This window comes from Mesoplodon bidens, assembly GCF_964165515.1.
Source record: "Mesoplodon bidens genome assembly, chromosome: 18".
In the NCBI taxonomy this organism is placed as follows: Eukaryota; Metazoa; Chordata; class Mammalia; order Artiodactyla; family Ziphiidae; genus Mesoplodon; species Mesoplodon bidens.
Genome location: NC_138175.1, coordinates 10,833,819 through 10,850,109, shown reverse-complemented (window position 1 = coordinate 10,850,109; position 16,291 = coordinate 10,833,819). Strand labels below are relative to the sequence as shown.

General features: G+C 47.8%; 1 protein-coding gene across 1 annotated transcript in view; it reads left to right on the top strand.

Annotated features, from left to right (window-relative positions):
• The first annotated feature begins 4,624 nt into the window (after positions 1-4,624).
• The window catches only part of VAT1L (vesicle amine transport 1 like), a 152,213-nt gene continuing 140,546 nt past the window's right edge, over positions 4,625-16,291 (top strand). Inside the window, exon 1 of the mRNA XM_081215566.1 lies at positions 4,625-5,115. Coding sequence (XP_081071692.1) covers positions 4,889-5,115 — 227 coding nt within the window. The 5' untranslated portion in view covers positions 4,625-4,888. The remainder of the gene's footprint in view (positions 5,116-16,291) is intronic.

The window sequence follows — 16,291 nt, the reverse complement described above, 5'->3', positions numbered from 1 at the left end:
TTAGGAAAGATTTGCTTCTGGGGAACCCAACCTAAACCAATATATTTTTCCTTAGTTAGAATGCTAGCTCCATTGGGACTGAGAATGTTTGTCTTATTCGCCATTCTATCTCCAGTACTTAGCAGTAGTACAAGGTCAGCACTCAAAAGATATTAGTTCTTTTTTTTTTCCTCTGACACATCTAGAGTTAACCATCTATGACTGGTCCTATGATATATAAATAGGAAGTTTATTCTACCACCTTCAGGATGGGCTGCACACCTATCCAGTACTTCTCTGAAGATAATGCTGTATTTGTGTCAATCATGCTTCATGACCTTTTAAATTACATCAACCCAAACTATAAGAAATTATAGCATACATCCTTGAATATGAGTTCTTGGATTTTACTGAGATCTTTCAGTGGCCATCAACTACTAACCGTTCTTCATTACTGACCTTCTAAATTTTTCTCCTTCCTCTCAACCTATTCTATGGAAATTTTGAAATACATAACAGCTTATAAAACCATAGGCATTAGGCATAGTGGTTAAGAATCCACATTTTAGAGTCAACTGCCTCCCACTTCAAATCCCAGCTCTGCCACAGACTAAGTAGGTGACCTTGGGAAAGTTACTCAGTTTCTATTAAATTTTCTCCTGTGTAAAATAAGGATAATAGTACCTATGGCACAGGATTATTTTTTAGATTAAACAATGTATTATAATAAATGACTCTAACTGTATTGAGGAAAATACAATAGAAGAAATCTTACTGAAGGATATAGTTTCAGACATTGACTGTTTGCTCCAGGTAACCTATTTCTCTGGAAAGTTACTGAACCATTCCAAGTTACTTAGAAAACCATTCTGAAATCATACTAAGATTGTTTCCCATATATTCTTGCTCAAAGATAGCACCTCTTTTGTGTGACACTGCCCTAGGATGGCTAATACCTTGAGCAGTTCCTATTTTGACTGTCTATACTCCTCCCAAGGGGACACACACCTGTTCCCACGTCATATACAAGCTAATAGAGCTGAGTTGTAATGCTGTATTTCACCAGCAGTTGTCGCTGTGTGACACTGCCCTACAATGTAAGATATTTCACCACTGAAGCTCTAAATGAGCTAATGCCCAGGGAATCAATTTTATAAATTGAACATAGATTTATTGTGCTTATTTGGAGAGATGCCTTGCCGCATGGCACTTGTCATATTCCACCAGAGAGGAGAAGATTTGGGAATACTTAATGATCCAAATGGTGGTATATAAGACTCAGAGGAAGGTATTCCTCCCCAAGCAGCACAGATTGTGGTGTGTTTCCTCTTAGTTGTTGTCACAATCGGCTGCAAACCAATTATAATCTGGGGTTTGTAAACAGCCAGAAGATTCCCTTGGAGGAAGTAATTATATTCCTTTTAACATACTATAAGGCAAACACTTTCTCTTAAACATGCTGTGTGCTGAGTGCAAAGTAGATTAACTTTCTGTTGCTAAAGGAAAACCCTCAGAATCAAGGCAAGGGATCTTAGTGGGACAGAAATATTAGGAAGCCAATAAAGAGGAAAAGGACAGCAAAAATGCCATGGAGTATTACCAATCAGGGGGAATGACTCATTTGACCCATCCAAATAAACATGCGTGGTGACATGTCAAGAGCATCCATTTGGTGTCAGTTGTGTATCACACCACAGTCACTGTGTTCCTTTGAGCAGGATAATTCACCATGTTAAGACTCGGTTTCCTCTTCTGTAAAGTAGGAATAATGATGCTTACCTAATAAGGTTATTCTGAGAATCAAATTACAAAACGTACCTAAAGTGCCTAGAAGAGTAGTCACCCCCAAAACAATACCACACCTTGCAGATGTTGTCAGCGCCAAGTCCATATCCCCTTTGAACTCACCATTCCCTGTCTAAGGTGATGGCTTCTTACTGAGAGCATCCTGACTGGGGCATCTCAGCCCAGGTACCTGGAGCAGGCTGGAAGTGCCAGGGAGTTAACACTTCCAGGAACAGCCTTTAGCTGTTCAATCAGCAGAAAACTTAGCTTAAAAATACCCATTTCCTTACTCCTTGGGAGGGATAACTCTAAGGCTTGTTCCACACTGTCTCTGGGTTTGAGCCCCATTTGTCCCCGTGGTAACACACCCTATGTTGGTTTCTATTGCTTCCCTGCTCATTTTCTGACTTCCTGATGGGAGCTTCCTGGGATTACCTCCAAAATAAACCACTAGCACTCAAATTCTTGTTTCAGGGACTTCCCTGGTGGAGCAGTGGTTAAGAATCTGCCGGCCAATGCAGGGGACACAGGTTCGAGACCTGGTCCGGGAAGATCCCACATGCCGCGGAGCAACTAAGCCCGTGCACCACAGCTACTGGGCCTGCGCTCTAGAGCCCGTGAGCCACAGCTACTGAGCCCGCACGCTGCAACTACTGACGCCTGCGCACATAGAGCCTGTGCTCGGCAACAAGAGAAGCCACCGCAATGAGAAGCACACACACCAATGAAGAGTAGCCCCCGCTCGCCGCAACCAGAGAAACCCCGTGCATAGCAGCGAAGACCCAATGCAGCCAAAATTAAATAAATAAATAAATTTATGAAAAAACAATTTTTGTTTTAGGGTAGAATCCAGCCTCAACGTTATATCTTACAATGTCAACAGGCTTAATAATTTGGACAATTGGGTTTACAATAAAATGTTTAATTCACTAGCCACGCCTTGTCTATTCAGCTTCCTTCTAATCTCTTTTCCACCTCACAGCCATTGCCTCAGTTGAGCCTCTTATTTACTGATGGATTTATTGATTTTTGTCTGTCTAGTCTCTAACTGATCTCCACGCTTCCAGTAACTGTATCCTCTAAACCATCACCCCCTTACTGCCCAAGTTGTTATCCTGAAATGCAGTCTGGTGATGCCATTCCCTTGTTTTTGTTTTTCAGGGCTTCAGTGATGCCCATTGCCTCCATGATTATGTCCTAAATTTTATAATACAGTATGTAAAAATCCTCAAAAGCTGGTGCCTACCAACCTTTCAGCCTAGTCTCCAGTGACTGCCAAACAGAGCCAATGCTCAGCTCACGCAGAATAAGGCAGTGTCTTCCCAAAAGTCCTATCACCTGTCACCTTTCCATGTGTTTGAAGGTGCTTGAGATCACCCGCTTGAGGAATCTGGCTCATCTTCAAGGTCTGGCTCAAGTCCCCCGCTCTCTGAGGTCTTCTTCAACTGTACCCTCCTCTGGATTCCCACGGTAGCATCTGCATTCACAAACTCATTCATTCATTCAACAAGCATTTTTCTGAGTATATTCTACTATGTACCAATCATGTGTTAACCTCCCAGGGAAACCATGCTGGATAAATGCAGAAATAGCTCCTGCTCACATGAAGACCACAGCTGGAAAAGGGAAAGACATTAACAGGTAATCATATAAAAGTTTGTTACAAACTGTCATGAGAGTTTACCATACAGGACAGCCAACATACCCTGGGGTTGGGGAGCTTCTCACTAGGAATGGGTTTGAGTTGAGAGTGAACTAAGAATTAACACAAGGAGGTGGGACATACATTCCAGGCTTGGAGACTACAGCAGGTAGGAGGGAACCTAATACTCTTTTTGAGGAATAGAAGGCCAGGGCATTGAAGCAGAGAGGCCGAGGGAGAAGAGGCACTGACACTATTCGTTGTGTCCTGTCGATTTGCTGACTGTGTCCTCCCTGCCTCGCACTCTGAGAATGAGCTCCTCAAAGGTAAGGACCATGAATTATCGAAAGTCATGTCCAGCCCAACAATTAGAACAATGCAAATAAACAAAATTAATGTACCCATTTTATGGATGAGGAAGCAGAGGCTTGAAAGACTGAATGAGTCATCCAAGATCCCAAGGCTGGCTGTGGTTGCACAGTAACTAGAATATACACCTATCACTCCTCAACCGCATCTTTCCTTAAACTGCTGTAAGGCAATCCCCCATCTTTTTTCCTTAAAAAAAAAAAATCTAAGATTTTCCCGTGAGCTCTTTTTCAAAGGCCTCGATAACAAAAGACGAAAAGCCAGTTATTGCTGCGCGTGCACATACACACACGTGTGTGTGTGTGTGTACATGACTGTGTTGCGGAGGGGTGCACACTGATCTGATCTTCTGGGGGGGAGGTCAAATCAAGTACAGGACCGCTTTCTGGTACTGAATTCTTTTTGGAGCCTCTTTAACGGCCCCAAATGGTGCGGGTAGTGAGAATTAGCCATCTGAAGATGCTCCTGGCGATGCCGTAGAGAGCATCCGCGATAACCCTGGAGGTCCTGAGTGCGAAGACCCTGGATTTGGACTCCTCGGGGCAGCGAGAGGGATTTCTAGTTTCCAGCTTCCAGAACTTCTCCTCTCTTCTAGCTGGGGCTGATGGTTTGGGAAAAAGCACCATTTCCAGTCTATCCCGCCCGCCCCCTCATGTCGGTGGGAGAGGAGGCAACCTTGGGGCGGGGAGGCATCCTCCAGACCCAGACATTCATCTCTGTCCATTTCAAGGCGCCCAGCCTGCGCCGTATATAACGAAGTATTGCGCCCACCGCGGAGGGCAAGGCGTCCTCTCTGCATGTTTAACTCACGAGTTTGGGGCAAATCTGGACTCTGGGTCTACGATCAAGAGCTTGATTTGACACTGGTTGAGAAACTGGAGTTGAGGCTTTGATCGGGCAGGGAAGAGCGGTGGGGAGCGAGGTGGGGCGGACAGGGGCGCGGCTCTTGGGAGGATTACGGCGGAGGCTGTGGACCGCGGCGCTGCTCGCAGAGGCTGCAGCCATTGCACCGCTGAGCATCCCACATTCAACAGGAGGAACCCGCGGGAGAGGAGCCCCGAGCCCCCCGCGCCTCAGCCGCTGCAGCCCGTGCGCCCCGCGCCCGCGCGCGCCATGGCCAAGGAAGGCGTGGAGAAGGCGGAGGAGACGGAGCAAATGATCGAGAAGGAGGCAGTCAAGGAGCCGGCGGAGGGCGGCGGCGGCTCTCACCGCCTCGGGGACGCCCAGGAGATGCGCGCCGTGGTGCTGGCCGGCTTCGGGGGGCTCAACAAGCTGCGGGTCACCAGGAAGGCCATGCCCGAGCCGCAGGACGGCGAGCTCAAGATCCGCGTCAAAGCCTGGTCCAGTATCCGCGCCTTTCTCTCTTTTTCTCTCTTTGCGCGCTCAGTGCTCCGGGGAGCAGGTGGGGGGAGAGCCTCCGTGGACACCCCCCTCCGCGCCCTCACCCGGGTCTCAGAGCCTCCCCGAGGCCCTGGGCCAGCTGATGCTGGGGAGGATGCTGAGAGGCGGCCCTCGTCTTCCCCAAGCCGGATCTAGGGGTGACCGGAGGAGCCTGTGAGAGGGGAAGGGTCGATGTGGCGCCCAGCGCTCAGGGTCTGGAAGATTGCGCGGCGGAAGCTCTCCGTGGGGTAGGACAGCTCAGCTGCCAGGAGAGGGGGTTTGACGACAACATGCTTAAAAAAATAACCGTCGGCTTACTGTGTACGAGCTTTCGTTTTTTAGAGTTTTATGTGAGCGATCTTATTTAATACTTCCTGGGACCCAGTGAGTTAGGTACCATCATTGTCCCCCATTACAGGTGCGGCAACCAGGGCTCGGAGAGTGATTTACCCAAGATCATTCGGCCGCCACTAAGTGGCATGGCCAGGATTTGATACTGGATCTTTTCAGCCTCTATGCTATTGTCCTGGTGGGGCTGGGGACGGAGTGCGGGGCTGGGGAAATGCGTCCTTCCTCCTCACCGCTGCACACTCCCGTCCTAGTGGTCTGATACGGGGAGAGGAACTGGGAAGCATCCTAGGTACCCAGCATCTAAGCCCCGTGAGGGGTGAGGCCAAAACTGCTACTTCATCACCCCTCTTTCCCCACAAGCATCTTCTGTGTTTCTCTGAAGAGGAATGACACAAACAAACAAAACAACTGAATCTTCTCCTAACTCCCGCTGCCATCTCAGGAGGAGCTCAGCAATCTGAGTACCCTTCTAGTCCCCACTCCTCCCCAGGGAACTTCAGACTGCCGCCTCCCTCCTCCCTTCCCCCTCCCCCTGCTGCCCCCCTCCTCCCTTCCCCTCCCCCCACCCCCCGAACCGGCTGGGATTCCTCCTGGAGTGTTTAAGCCTCTCTTGTGCTGTTACTATATGGTCATTTCCTTGGAATTCTGGGGAGGGAGGGCTCACCTCAGAGGGTTCGCTGGACCACCACTCTTGAGTTGTCCATGCAGCAGCGTGGGAAGCTTTTCAGGATAAGTTGCTGTTAGCACAGTGAGATGGGCCCACCCCTTCCCATCGCGGTTTTTTAAAGCCCCCAACAGACACTGCTCCTTAAAAGCAGCAGCCAGCTCACCGGTTCCCACGTTAGACCCCCAAACTCAGAATCTGGGAACAATCTAGAGTCAAGAAAAAGGCAAAGGAGCTTCCCCTCCCCTTTGCCGCTTTGAGAGCAGACGCAGGTTTCATTCGCCAGACTGGAAGGAGGCTGGAGAGAGGCGGTCGCTGCTCTCTGGCTCACTCATCACATATGGGGCTGGTCATGTTTGACTCTAAACACAGGGGCCTCTCCCTGGGAAATTCAGGGCAGGGGACAAGGCTCTGGCCAACTGGGGGATCCTATACAGTTCTATTCTGTTAACTCTTGCTGAACCAAGCTGGCTGATCCCAGAAGGCAGAGCTTACCTCTGCCCTGCTCACCAATAAATTCCCAGTGCCCAGCGCAGAGCTTGGCACCCAGTATATCCTGAATAAGCTCTTGCTGAATGACTAAGTTACTGCGGGATGAATGGATGGAGGAAAGACGCCTGGAGGGGGATTGTTGAGTCATTATTTTTCTTCACTTGCTGGTGGAAGAATGTCTATCTAGTAACATTAAAACTGTGTATTGATAATTCTCCTTCCTAAACCACCTATCAAAAATACTGTGTGTGTGTGTGTGTGTGTGTGTGTGTGTGTAATTTATGACCCTCCATTCAAATTGAGGACTGGGTTCTAGGACTTTTTGTCAGAGTGTATTTTCAGAGAGTGAAAATGTTGAAGCTACTTTTTAAGAGAAAAGATTGTCATCTGCAGGGCAAATAGGTCTGGGTTCTCCAGCCTTTTGCTTACTGCATAAATGCTGAGAGGATCTGAGGCATTTGGAAATAATAACTGTCAAGATGAAGGCCGGGAGATTGATTTTCAAAGCCAGACACTGAAGCCTGGTTTTCACTGGAGCCGTACACACACACACACACACACACACACACACACGTACACACACGTACACACACACACACACACACACTCTCTCTCTCTCTCTCTCTCTGGAATCACTGCAGATCCCCCACCCCAGTTGTTCAGAAAGCTAGCTAGCCATGGGGGGTGAGGGGGCGGATTTGGAATACAGTATTGCAAAGGCCCAGATTGATTTTCATTTCCCCAAGCTGGAAGCAGAGATAATCGGTTTTGCAAGGGGGGACTGGAATCTGTGAGGATTGCCTGCTGGGCCCTTCTTTGTCCACTAGGTTAGGATTGGCTGGCCAAAGATGCCCATTGATTGTAAGTTTAGCCTTGGAGCCAGGATGACTCATTCTGTAGTTTTATGAATCAGCTGATCGCCTCCTGGATGAAGGTTTCCCTCTTATCTGTTCTCCCTCTCTCTCTCTCATTCTCTATTTTTAATGTAAACCTTTTATCATCAAATAGGATATGCTTTTTGCTAGAGAATAAAGCCTAGTTTATCTGAACTAGTAGTATTCAGACCTGGAATGAGGGTCCAAGTTGGTTACTGTATAAATTTTATGGAAATGGAAGGGAAGAGGCTGGGGGAAATACATATTTTATCTCATTTACCCGTCTCATCTGTGGTCTAACGCAGTAGGTATTATGGTAGAGCAAACTGAGGCCTGGAGATGTTTGGTAAATTGCTAAAACATCACACAGGTAGTAGAGATAGGATTTGAATCCTGGTTTGTTTCTCCTTAAAGCTCTGCTGTTTTCCTTTTATTCTATTTTGTCTCCCTCTGTGGAAAAGCCACAAGATATGTAATTTACTTCTCCGGACCTTTGGCACATAAGCTTGCTTTCTTTCTTTTCTTCAGTGAATATGGCTCCTTTGATCTGTTTATGTCTGGCTTAAGGAAACATTCTCTGGCCGTTCCCAGAGTAATACAGCTTTCCCCCCAAAGTGGAGGCTTGATGGTCAAACGCAGCTCAGAAAGAACCACTGCGGGGTGTGCAGGGTGGGAGGGATAGCCCAGTCTTCCATCTAAATTGTTGCCAGAGCATCAACTTTAATGGGGAGCCTGTTTCATCTACCACTCAGTGAACAATTTACACAGCAAGCGATTTAACTGGCCGAGGGGAAAAAGCGCCCGGCCTTTGGAGAAAGATGTATCCATGTCACCTCGGTGAGCATCTCTCTTAACTTCTCCAAGATTTTTGTGCCTCAGCTGCAAAATGGGGATCCTGAAATGAACATCATGGTGTTGAGAGGATCAGATGCAGGACCCAAAGCTGGCACTAAGTAAACGGTAGTTGTTGTGACTGTTGTCATACCTATGCCTGTACGACATACTTCCTGGAGACCTGATGACTTGGAGATGTATAATGTAGGCAGTGTTATATCACATCTGCTTAGTGATGAAGAGTGAGACCTTCCTAGACATGAGTCCCAGCTCAGCCACCTGCTAACTGGCTATCCCAGGACTGGTCCCCCGGAGGCGGAGCCTGGGACAGGGATGCTTTTTGAAGTGGCTGATGTAAGAGGTGCTCTTGGGAGACGGGGAGCAAGGGAAGCAGGATGGGGCTGGGCAAGTCCCCAAGCCAAGCAAGAGCTGGGTCTCAGCCGGATCCCACCAGGGGTTATGGAGCATGAGTTGTACCATAGAGTCAATCTGATCTTGTAGCAATGGGGGAAGCCTTCTGGGCCACGCACCCCCCAGCCCCTGTCATCAGTCGGTTCTGGGCTCTGGGCTGCTTTCCAAGGGGGGACGTGGAGCCTCTGTTCCCCGTGGAAGAGGGGACGGGGACTGCTCTGAGCTCTGAGCAGCCAGCTCTCCCAGCAGCCGGAGGATGGGTGCACTGCCCAGTAAAAGGGATCTGAGTGGGGCACAACCAGCGCCCTCTACACTGGTTGACCTTGACCGTGTCGCCTACTGCTCTAAACTTCAGCTTCCTGCTCTATAAAATGGAGATAATAATAGCACCTCCCTTCAGAGTGCTGTAAGGGGGTTTCTGCTGAGTCACACTGAGCCCACGGTGCATCAGGACCTTTATGGTGATGCGTGGCACAGAGCAAGGGATCAATGAATGCTAGACATTATTATTATTACTATAAACTATTATTCTTGCTTTCCATAGATACCTTTTATAGTCTACCATTCAGACCAGCACTCTTTGGAGAGTGAAAGAACACTGCTAGTAATTACTCTGGGATAGCAGGGACAAACTGGAACCGTTCTAGGCAAACCAGGGATTGTGGTCTCCCCCGCCCTGCCCCCCGCAGGTGTTAAGGGTCTGATCTATGCCTTTGCTGCCAGCAGTCTTGTAACAGTGGAGGTTCTTTTGGACAGGAGCTGGTGGGATTTGAGGCTGAGGGTCTCCAGACTGGGCTGCAGGAATGTATTTAAGTGGCCATTAAGAAGCTGGTCTGTTTTGTGGCTCAAATTGGCTTGTGGTGGAAAGGCACTAATGGACTGGGGACATTTATTTTCCCAGACTGATTTACAGCAAGAGGCCACATGAAACTGCTGGAATGAGACCAGCTGGATGAAAAATAGTTGCAGCCATCAGCCAATGGCTCCATTGGCTGATCTGAAAATGGGCCGAGGGCAGGCCACGCTAGAGGAAAGCCAACAGATTGGTAGGATCCTAAAATATCATGAGGGTAAAGTGCACTGGAGATGGGGAGGGAACTCATATCTATTGGGCACTTGTTAGGAGCCAGCAACTGAACTGCCTGCTATACACTCTTTGTTTCATTTTATCCTAATGGCAACTCAGCAAGGTCAATCTTACGATCTCCATTTTAACAATGGGGAAACTGACATTCGGAGACAAGTTAAGATCACAAACTCTTAAGTGGATGAGCAGTATAAAAATCCTAGTCTGTCTTGTTCCTGGACTCTTTACATGTGGGAGTCTGATTATCAGAGAGACGCAGTGACAAAGGCACAATGGACAGAGAGACAATGAAAGACCAAGAGACAGAGAGAGGCAGACAGACACAAAGACCAGAATCGGAACTACAGAGAAAGAACCATGGATGCATTTGACTGATTTGAAGTATAGCTGATAAGACTCAAAATTGCATGGTGCCATCTTGTCTCCCAAACTGGCCATTGTGCTTCTGAACCACATTTACTTTCTGTCCATTTCTGTGGCCTGGGATGCTTTTGGGACCCACCTAGGATCACACTGCTATGGCTGTTGACCCAGAACACCCGTGCTGATTCGATATAATCATCACTCAAGACACTGAGTTCCTTCCTCTGCCCCTGTGGCCTCCATTGGGCTATGGCTACATTGGCAACTTGAGTGCAGGATGTTACCAAACCACACAGCATTAAAGTGTCCCTGACAAGGCCAATCCAATGAAATATGGCCAATATGATCTTCTCTGAGTTTATTCAAATAAACAAATGGAGTGTATGAGGTTAAGTGACACAGATGTTTGTAAAACTGAGAAATTGCTTGGAGGGTCTCAAGACCCGAGCCAGGAGCCACCATGGCACAGAGACTGGAATAAAGTGTTCTGAGTCACCTGTGTTGGATGGGGCCATGAGGACTTGATAGGAAAGGATGACTCTGCTGAGTCACACTGAGCCCCGTTTGGTGACGAGAAGGTAGAGATGCTGCTTCTGGGGTCTTTCTTATTCATCGAAGTTTGCGTTTTCCCATTATCTGTGTCCTCCCTGGAGAGGGCTGGTGATGGTGGCAATGTTTGCTCTTGATCCAATAATGGAATGGACTTCCTGTCTCCCCAGCAATTCGAGGAAGAAAGGAAGCCCAGAATCAGTGTGTCTTCTATTTCATTCAAAAAGGAAATGTAGACCATGTTATAGGACATCTGACATAGAGCAGGTTCCCATAAACAGCAGCCTGATCTTAATTAGACAGAAGCCAATGGCAGTGGCTCATGATGGGCAAAGGGAGTGATGACTGATACTCAAGCTCACTCTACCCTCCACCGGCAGCATCTTTGTAGCAATAAAGCCTATCATCCTCGTCATTTTTCATCTGCTGCTCACCCATGAGTTTATCATCTTTACTTGCTAAGGAAAAGGGACTCCGAGATGAAGTGTAAAGAGTGAGAAGCTACAACAGATCTGAGTTCTTACCCTAACCCTACCTCACCCATGGCTGTGTGACGGTAGGCAGACAGCACTTTCACCTTGTCCGTATCCTCACGTTGGTAATAACACCCTCTTTTTGGTATTGTTATGAAGACTGGCTGAGAGGCTGTGAAAGTCCTCACTGCTCCTTGCACATAGTGGGCACTCAGTAAAAGTTATTTTCCGTCCTCTGTTACCAGGGCTGCAAAAGACAGAACTGGGACATGATGACCCCATCCTCCCATTCCCTGTCCTGATAATCTCCCACCAAACTACGTGGGCAGCAGGGAGTAGGGTGCTGGCTTTTGAGTCTTATGCCCAGGGTTGGGAATGGATTTGGACTGAATGTATTGCTACCCTAACACCAGCTCTGCGCACACTCATTTGGGGGTAGCAGCACAGACTTCTCTGATAGCTGGGTGTGCAAAACAGCCCAGCCTCTGGAGTTTGGTTCACACTCATCCAGAAGAACCCAAAATCCCACGACCTTTGGGCAAATCACTGACATTCAGCGCCAACAACAAAGCTCACCCAGACATGGGAAATAGCGCCCCCGTGACCCCAAGTTCCTGCCCCTTCTTATTCTTCATAGGGATCTTTTTTGGCATCTTGGCATTTGTCAGAAGAAAACGTTTAATTAGAAACAAGAAGACGCTCTTCCTAGGAAAGGGCAGTGGGCGTGTAATCTCAAATTAGTTTAATTCCTCCATGTGTGATCTCACACAGAACATCGGTTGGAGCCATGGTATTAAAATGAGTAAATGTAATGTTTGAAGACCCAAGAGACAAAACAGATGCTCCAGTGAAAGGGGCTGTTTCATCTTTAAATGTGATATTTTCTTTTTTTTTTTTTTTTACGGTACGTGGGCCTCTCACTGTCGTGGTCTCTCCCATTGCGGAGCACAGGCTCCGGAGGCGCAGGCTCAGCGGCCATGGCTCACGGGCCTAGCCGCTCCGCGGCATGTGGGATCTTCCCGGACCAGGGCACGAACCTGTGTCCCCTGCATCAGCAGGCGGATTCTCAACCACTACGCCACGAGGGAAGCCCATGATATTTTCTTGATGACAGCCTGCAGTGAGCTTCTGTCCTCAATCTCCTTCCGTCAGTGACCCTTGATCTCTCAGCCTAAGCCTCTTCCCCAGCACTGTCCTGGGGGCAGGAACATGCGAGTCAGTGGTTCCCCAAACAGAAACCCCTTGGCAAGTTAAAACACTGGGTTCTCTTACTCCTGACTTCTCCAAACACCTGTAGTCCCCAGAGCCCATTGCAGGGTAATTATCTTCTGTGAGAAGAATGATAATGATTCATTTCTTGGGCTGGCACTGACTAAACACCCAAACTGGATGGGAGGCAGGATGCTTTTGGTTATAAAAGAGTTAATGTTTGAAGTGAAGCAGATGTGGATTCAAGTCCTGAATCTGATCATTTTAGCAATCTCTATAAACTTGGGAAAATGACTTACTCATTTGAAACCTCAGTTTGCTTATCTGTAATATGGGTATAATTATAGTCCTTATGGGATAATTTTGTGTGTGTCAGGATCAAAAGAGAGATCATGTCTAAAGTATATAGCAATAATGTTGGCATATTTAATATTTGTTGAATGAATGAAATCCTTGTCGTATAGTGTATGTTTAATATATATTAATGGTGTGGTAAGGAGGAGGTGCAAAAAAATAGGACATTAGAAAGTCCCTCCATGTGTCATAAAGTTTTCTGAATGGAGTCCCTATTCAGATTCCACATGTCTTCCCCAAAGGGTACAAGACCCTAACATCAAAAGTAGCCTGGACAGGGCTTCCCTGGTGACGCAGTGGTTGGGAGTCCGCCTGCTGATGCAGGGGACACAGGTTTGTGCCCTGGTCCGGGAGGTTCCCACATGCTGCAGAGCGGCTGGGCCTGTGGACCATGGCCACTGAGCCTGCGCGTCTGGAGCCTGTGCTCCACAACGGGAGAGGCCACAACAGTGAGAGGCACACATACAGCAAAAAAAAAAAAAAAAAAGTAGCCTGGACAGAATGTGCCACCATGGCATGACGTAAACAAGAAGATCCAGATGAATTCCTGAAGGAACAAGAGAGGAAATGGAACCACAATGTATCGTGCTCCTGCTGTGTTCCAGAAGCTGGGCCAAGCTTAGGGATCTTCAAAAAGAAGACCAGTCGCTTTTGCTCTGACCTCTCTTTCCTTCATTTCAGCCTTGGTGACTGTCATGATGAACTTGTCCCCGGGCTTCTAGGCGCTCCCCTTTCCTTCCATCTTTTATCTTCTCTCTCCTCGTCTGTTAGCTTCACGTGCTCCTACTGCAATGAGCTGCCTTCTTGAGACTTGGAAAGATGGCGGCCTTGCGCCCCAGCTGCCTTCTGCAAGTTTAGCAAGCCCCACTGCAAAGAGAACTTTCTTCTCCTGATTTTCATATATCAAGGAAGGAATCTGATTGGCCCTTCATGAATCACACACCAGCCCCTGGATGTCCCTCTCTCTGTTTGGCCCAAGGGAGTGTGGTGATTGGCCACATTTGTGCCCCATTCTGTTCTATTCTGACCTAGAAGAATGGAGCCTCACGATTGAGAGCCCCACCAGGAGCTCATGAAGAGTGTGTGTGTGTGTGTGTGTGTGTGTGTGTGTGTGTGTGTGTGTGTGTGTGTGTGTGTGTGTGTGTGTGTGTGTGTGTGTGTGTGTGTGTGTGTGTGTGTGTGTGTGTGTGTGTGTGTGTGTGTGTGTGTTCGGGGTGGGGGTGGGGTAGATACTCTAAATGGAATGGAGGGCAGTTATCAGACGGCGCAGGTAAGAGACACACTGGACTGATCAAAATGGCCGTCATCATGGGGGACAGGAGATGCTTCTTCACCCAGGAAAAGTGAAGAATCTGGCAGGGGACTGGAGAAGGCAGCTCCATTCCCTGTCTTGGGACTTTACATCTCTCAGCACCAAGTTACTGAATCGTATTAAATAACATATATAATATTTTCAACTTTGAGGCCCATCATCTTTTAAATCTCTGGTCGTCTTGGACATTCCGGAAACTCTCTCTGTTCTCATTTAAGTGATGAACACCAAGCCTGGGGCTTGGGTAACAGTAGGCGCTCAATCAGTGTTTGGGGGAATGAGTGAATACATTGGGTTGGCCAAAAAGTTCGTTCGGGTTTTTCCGTACCATCTTATGGCAAAGCCCAAACAAACTGTTTGGCCAGCCCAATGTTACCGACTTTCCCCAAATTGTTAGTGTACGTTTTGGCAGAAGTGGCAGTGTCACTTGTAAATGTGACGGTCCTCATACAAACAGTGGCCCGTCCACGCTAGAGTGCCTTCAGCCTCCCCTCTGCCATCTCAGCTTTCTCTGACAGAAGTCTACATCTCTCCAGCATGCGGGTCTTTGAGTGGGGACTTGAAAGAATACCAAAGGAACTATGTCTTTGGAGAGTTTTACTTCTCCTTGACACAGTCTGTTCTCTTGAAACTAGAGATCACTTTAAAAAAAAAAAATTATTTATTTATTTTTGGCTGCATTGGGTCTTCGTTGCTGCACACGGGCCTTCTCTAGTTGGCGGCGAGCGGGGTCTACTCTTCGTTGTGGTGCGCGGGCTTCTCATTGCAGTGGCTTCTCTTGTGGCGGAGCATGGGCTCTAGGCACGCGGGCTTCAGTAGTTGTGGCACACGGGCTCAGTAGTTGTGGTGCACGGGCTTAGTTGCTCTGCGGCATGTGGGATCTTCCCAGATCAGAGCTCGAACCCGTGTCCCCTGCATTGGCAGGCGGATTCTCAACCACTGCACCACCAGGGAAGCCCCTAGAGATCACTTTTTGAACCCTCTGATAACTACTTTCCCGAGGCTGGGAAATGTGGGCCTCTGACTTCTCAAGATGCTCTGTCATTTCCTCCATATTGCCGTGCGGCTCCATCGGGGACCGGAGGCTAGGGCTCTTGGAGAGAACCTGGTGTGCTGCTTCTGATGATGGTTATTCCAAGAGCACTTGAACTCAAGTGTTCCTGCGATGCTTGTACACCTGGGGATGCCAGGCCCTGCCAGCCTGGGTGTTCAAACAATATTTCTAAACTAAACATATGGTGGTAATCCCTTGTGTAAGATACACACACATCAAATCATGTTGTACACCTTAAATTAATACAGTGTGTCAATTACAGCTCAGTAAAACTGGAAAGTAAATGAATAAATATTTCAAGCTATTGGGGAAAAAAAAGGCCCTTTTAAAACAGTATGTCCATGACTCTGTTCCTACCTTCCTTTGTGGGTGTCAGGCCCCCCACCTTCAATACTTCCCAGATGGTTGCAAGGGTTTCTTAGGGGTTGTAGCTTGGATGCTCAGAAGCACAGTTCTGGCTCCCCATTGACTGTGACCCTCGCCTGCGGCTCTGTGCTCCCCATAGACCAAAGCCACCCAGCATGTTTCCCCATTTCTTCTCCAACCCAGGTGGAGCCTGGCCCTCTGCTTAGGCTGTGGTCCCCTTTCCACCCAATGCAGGTTATAAAGCAGCATATGCTACCTTCTGTATTATTCCTCCTCCTGTTTGGAGCTTATAATAATGACACTCTTGTCATTAATCATTTATCATCATAATTATCATAATGACCTTTACTGAGTGATTTCTGTGTGCCATGGGCACCACATTAAGGGTTCTTTAGAAATTTCTATGATACCAAACATTTTCCAGATGAAGGGCAAGGATCAGAGAAATAAGGGAACTTGCTAAAGATCACACATCTCATAAGACAAAGAGAGCTGGGATTTCAGCCTGGGTTTGCTGAAATCAAACTTCACTCCCACTCTTCACTGCTCAGTCCTAGACACAAGCCCCTGAAGTTGAAGGGCAATCTGAGTTGGACCAAACACCACATTCAGAGTCAAACCTTCCTCTTGCATTGCCACAGGCTTCTTCATCTAGGCTTCTGTTCTCCAACTCAGATTACCCTTAGGATGAGTTTTTCTCTTTCCCCCAGAAGGCTTATCTGCTCTTCAGCCAAATAGATAC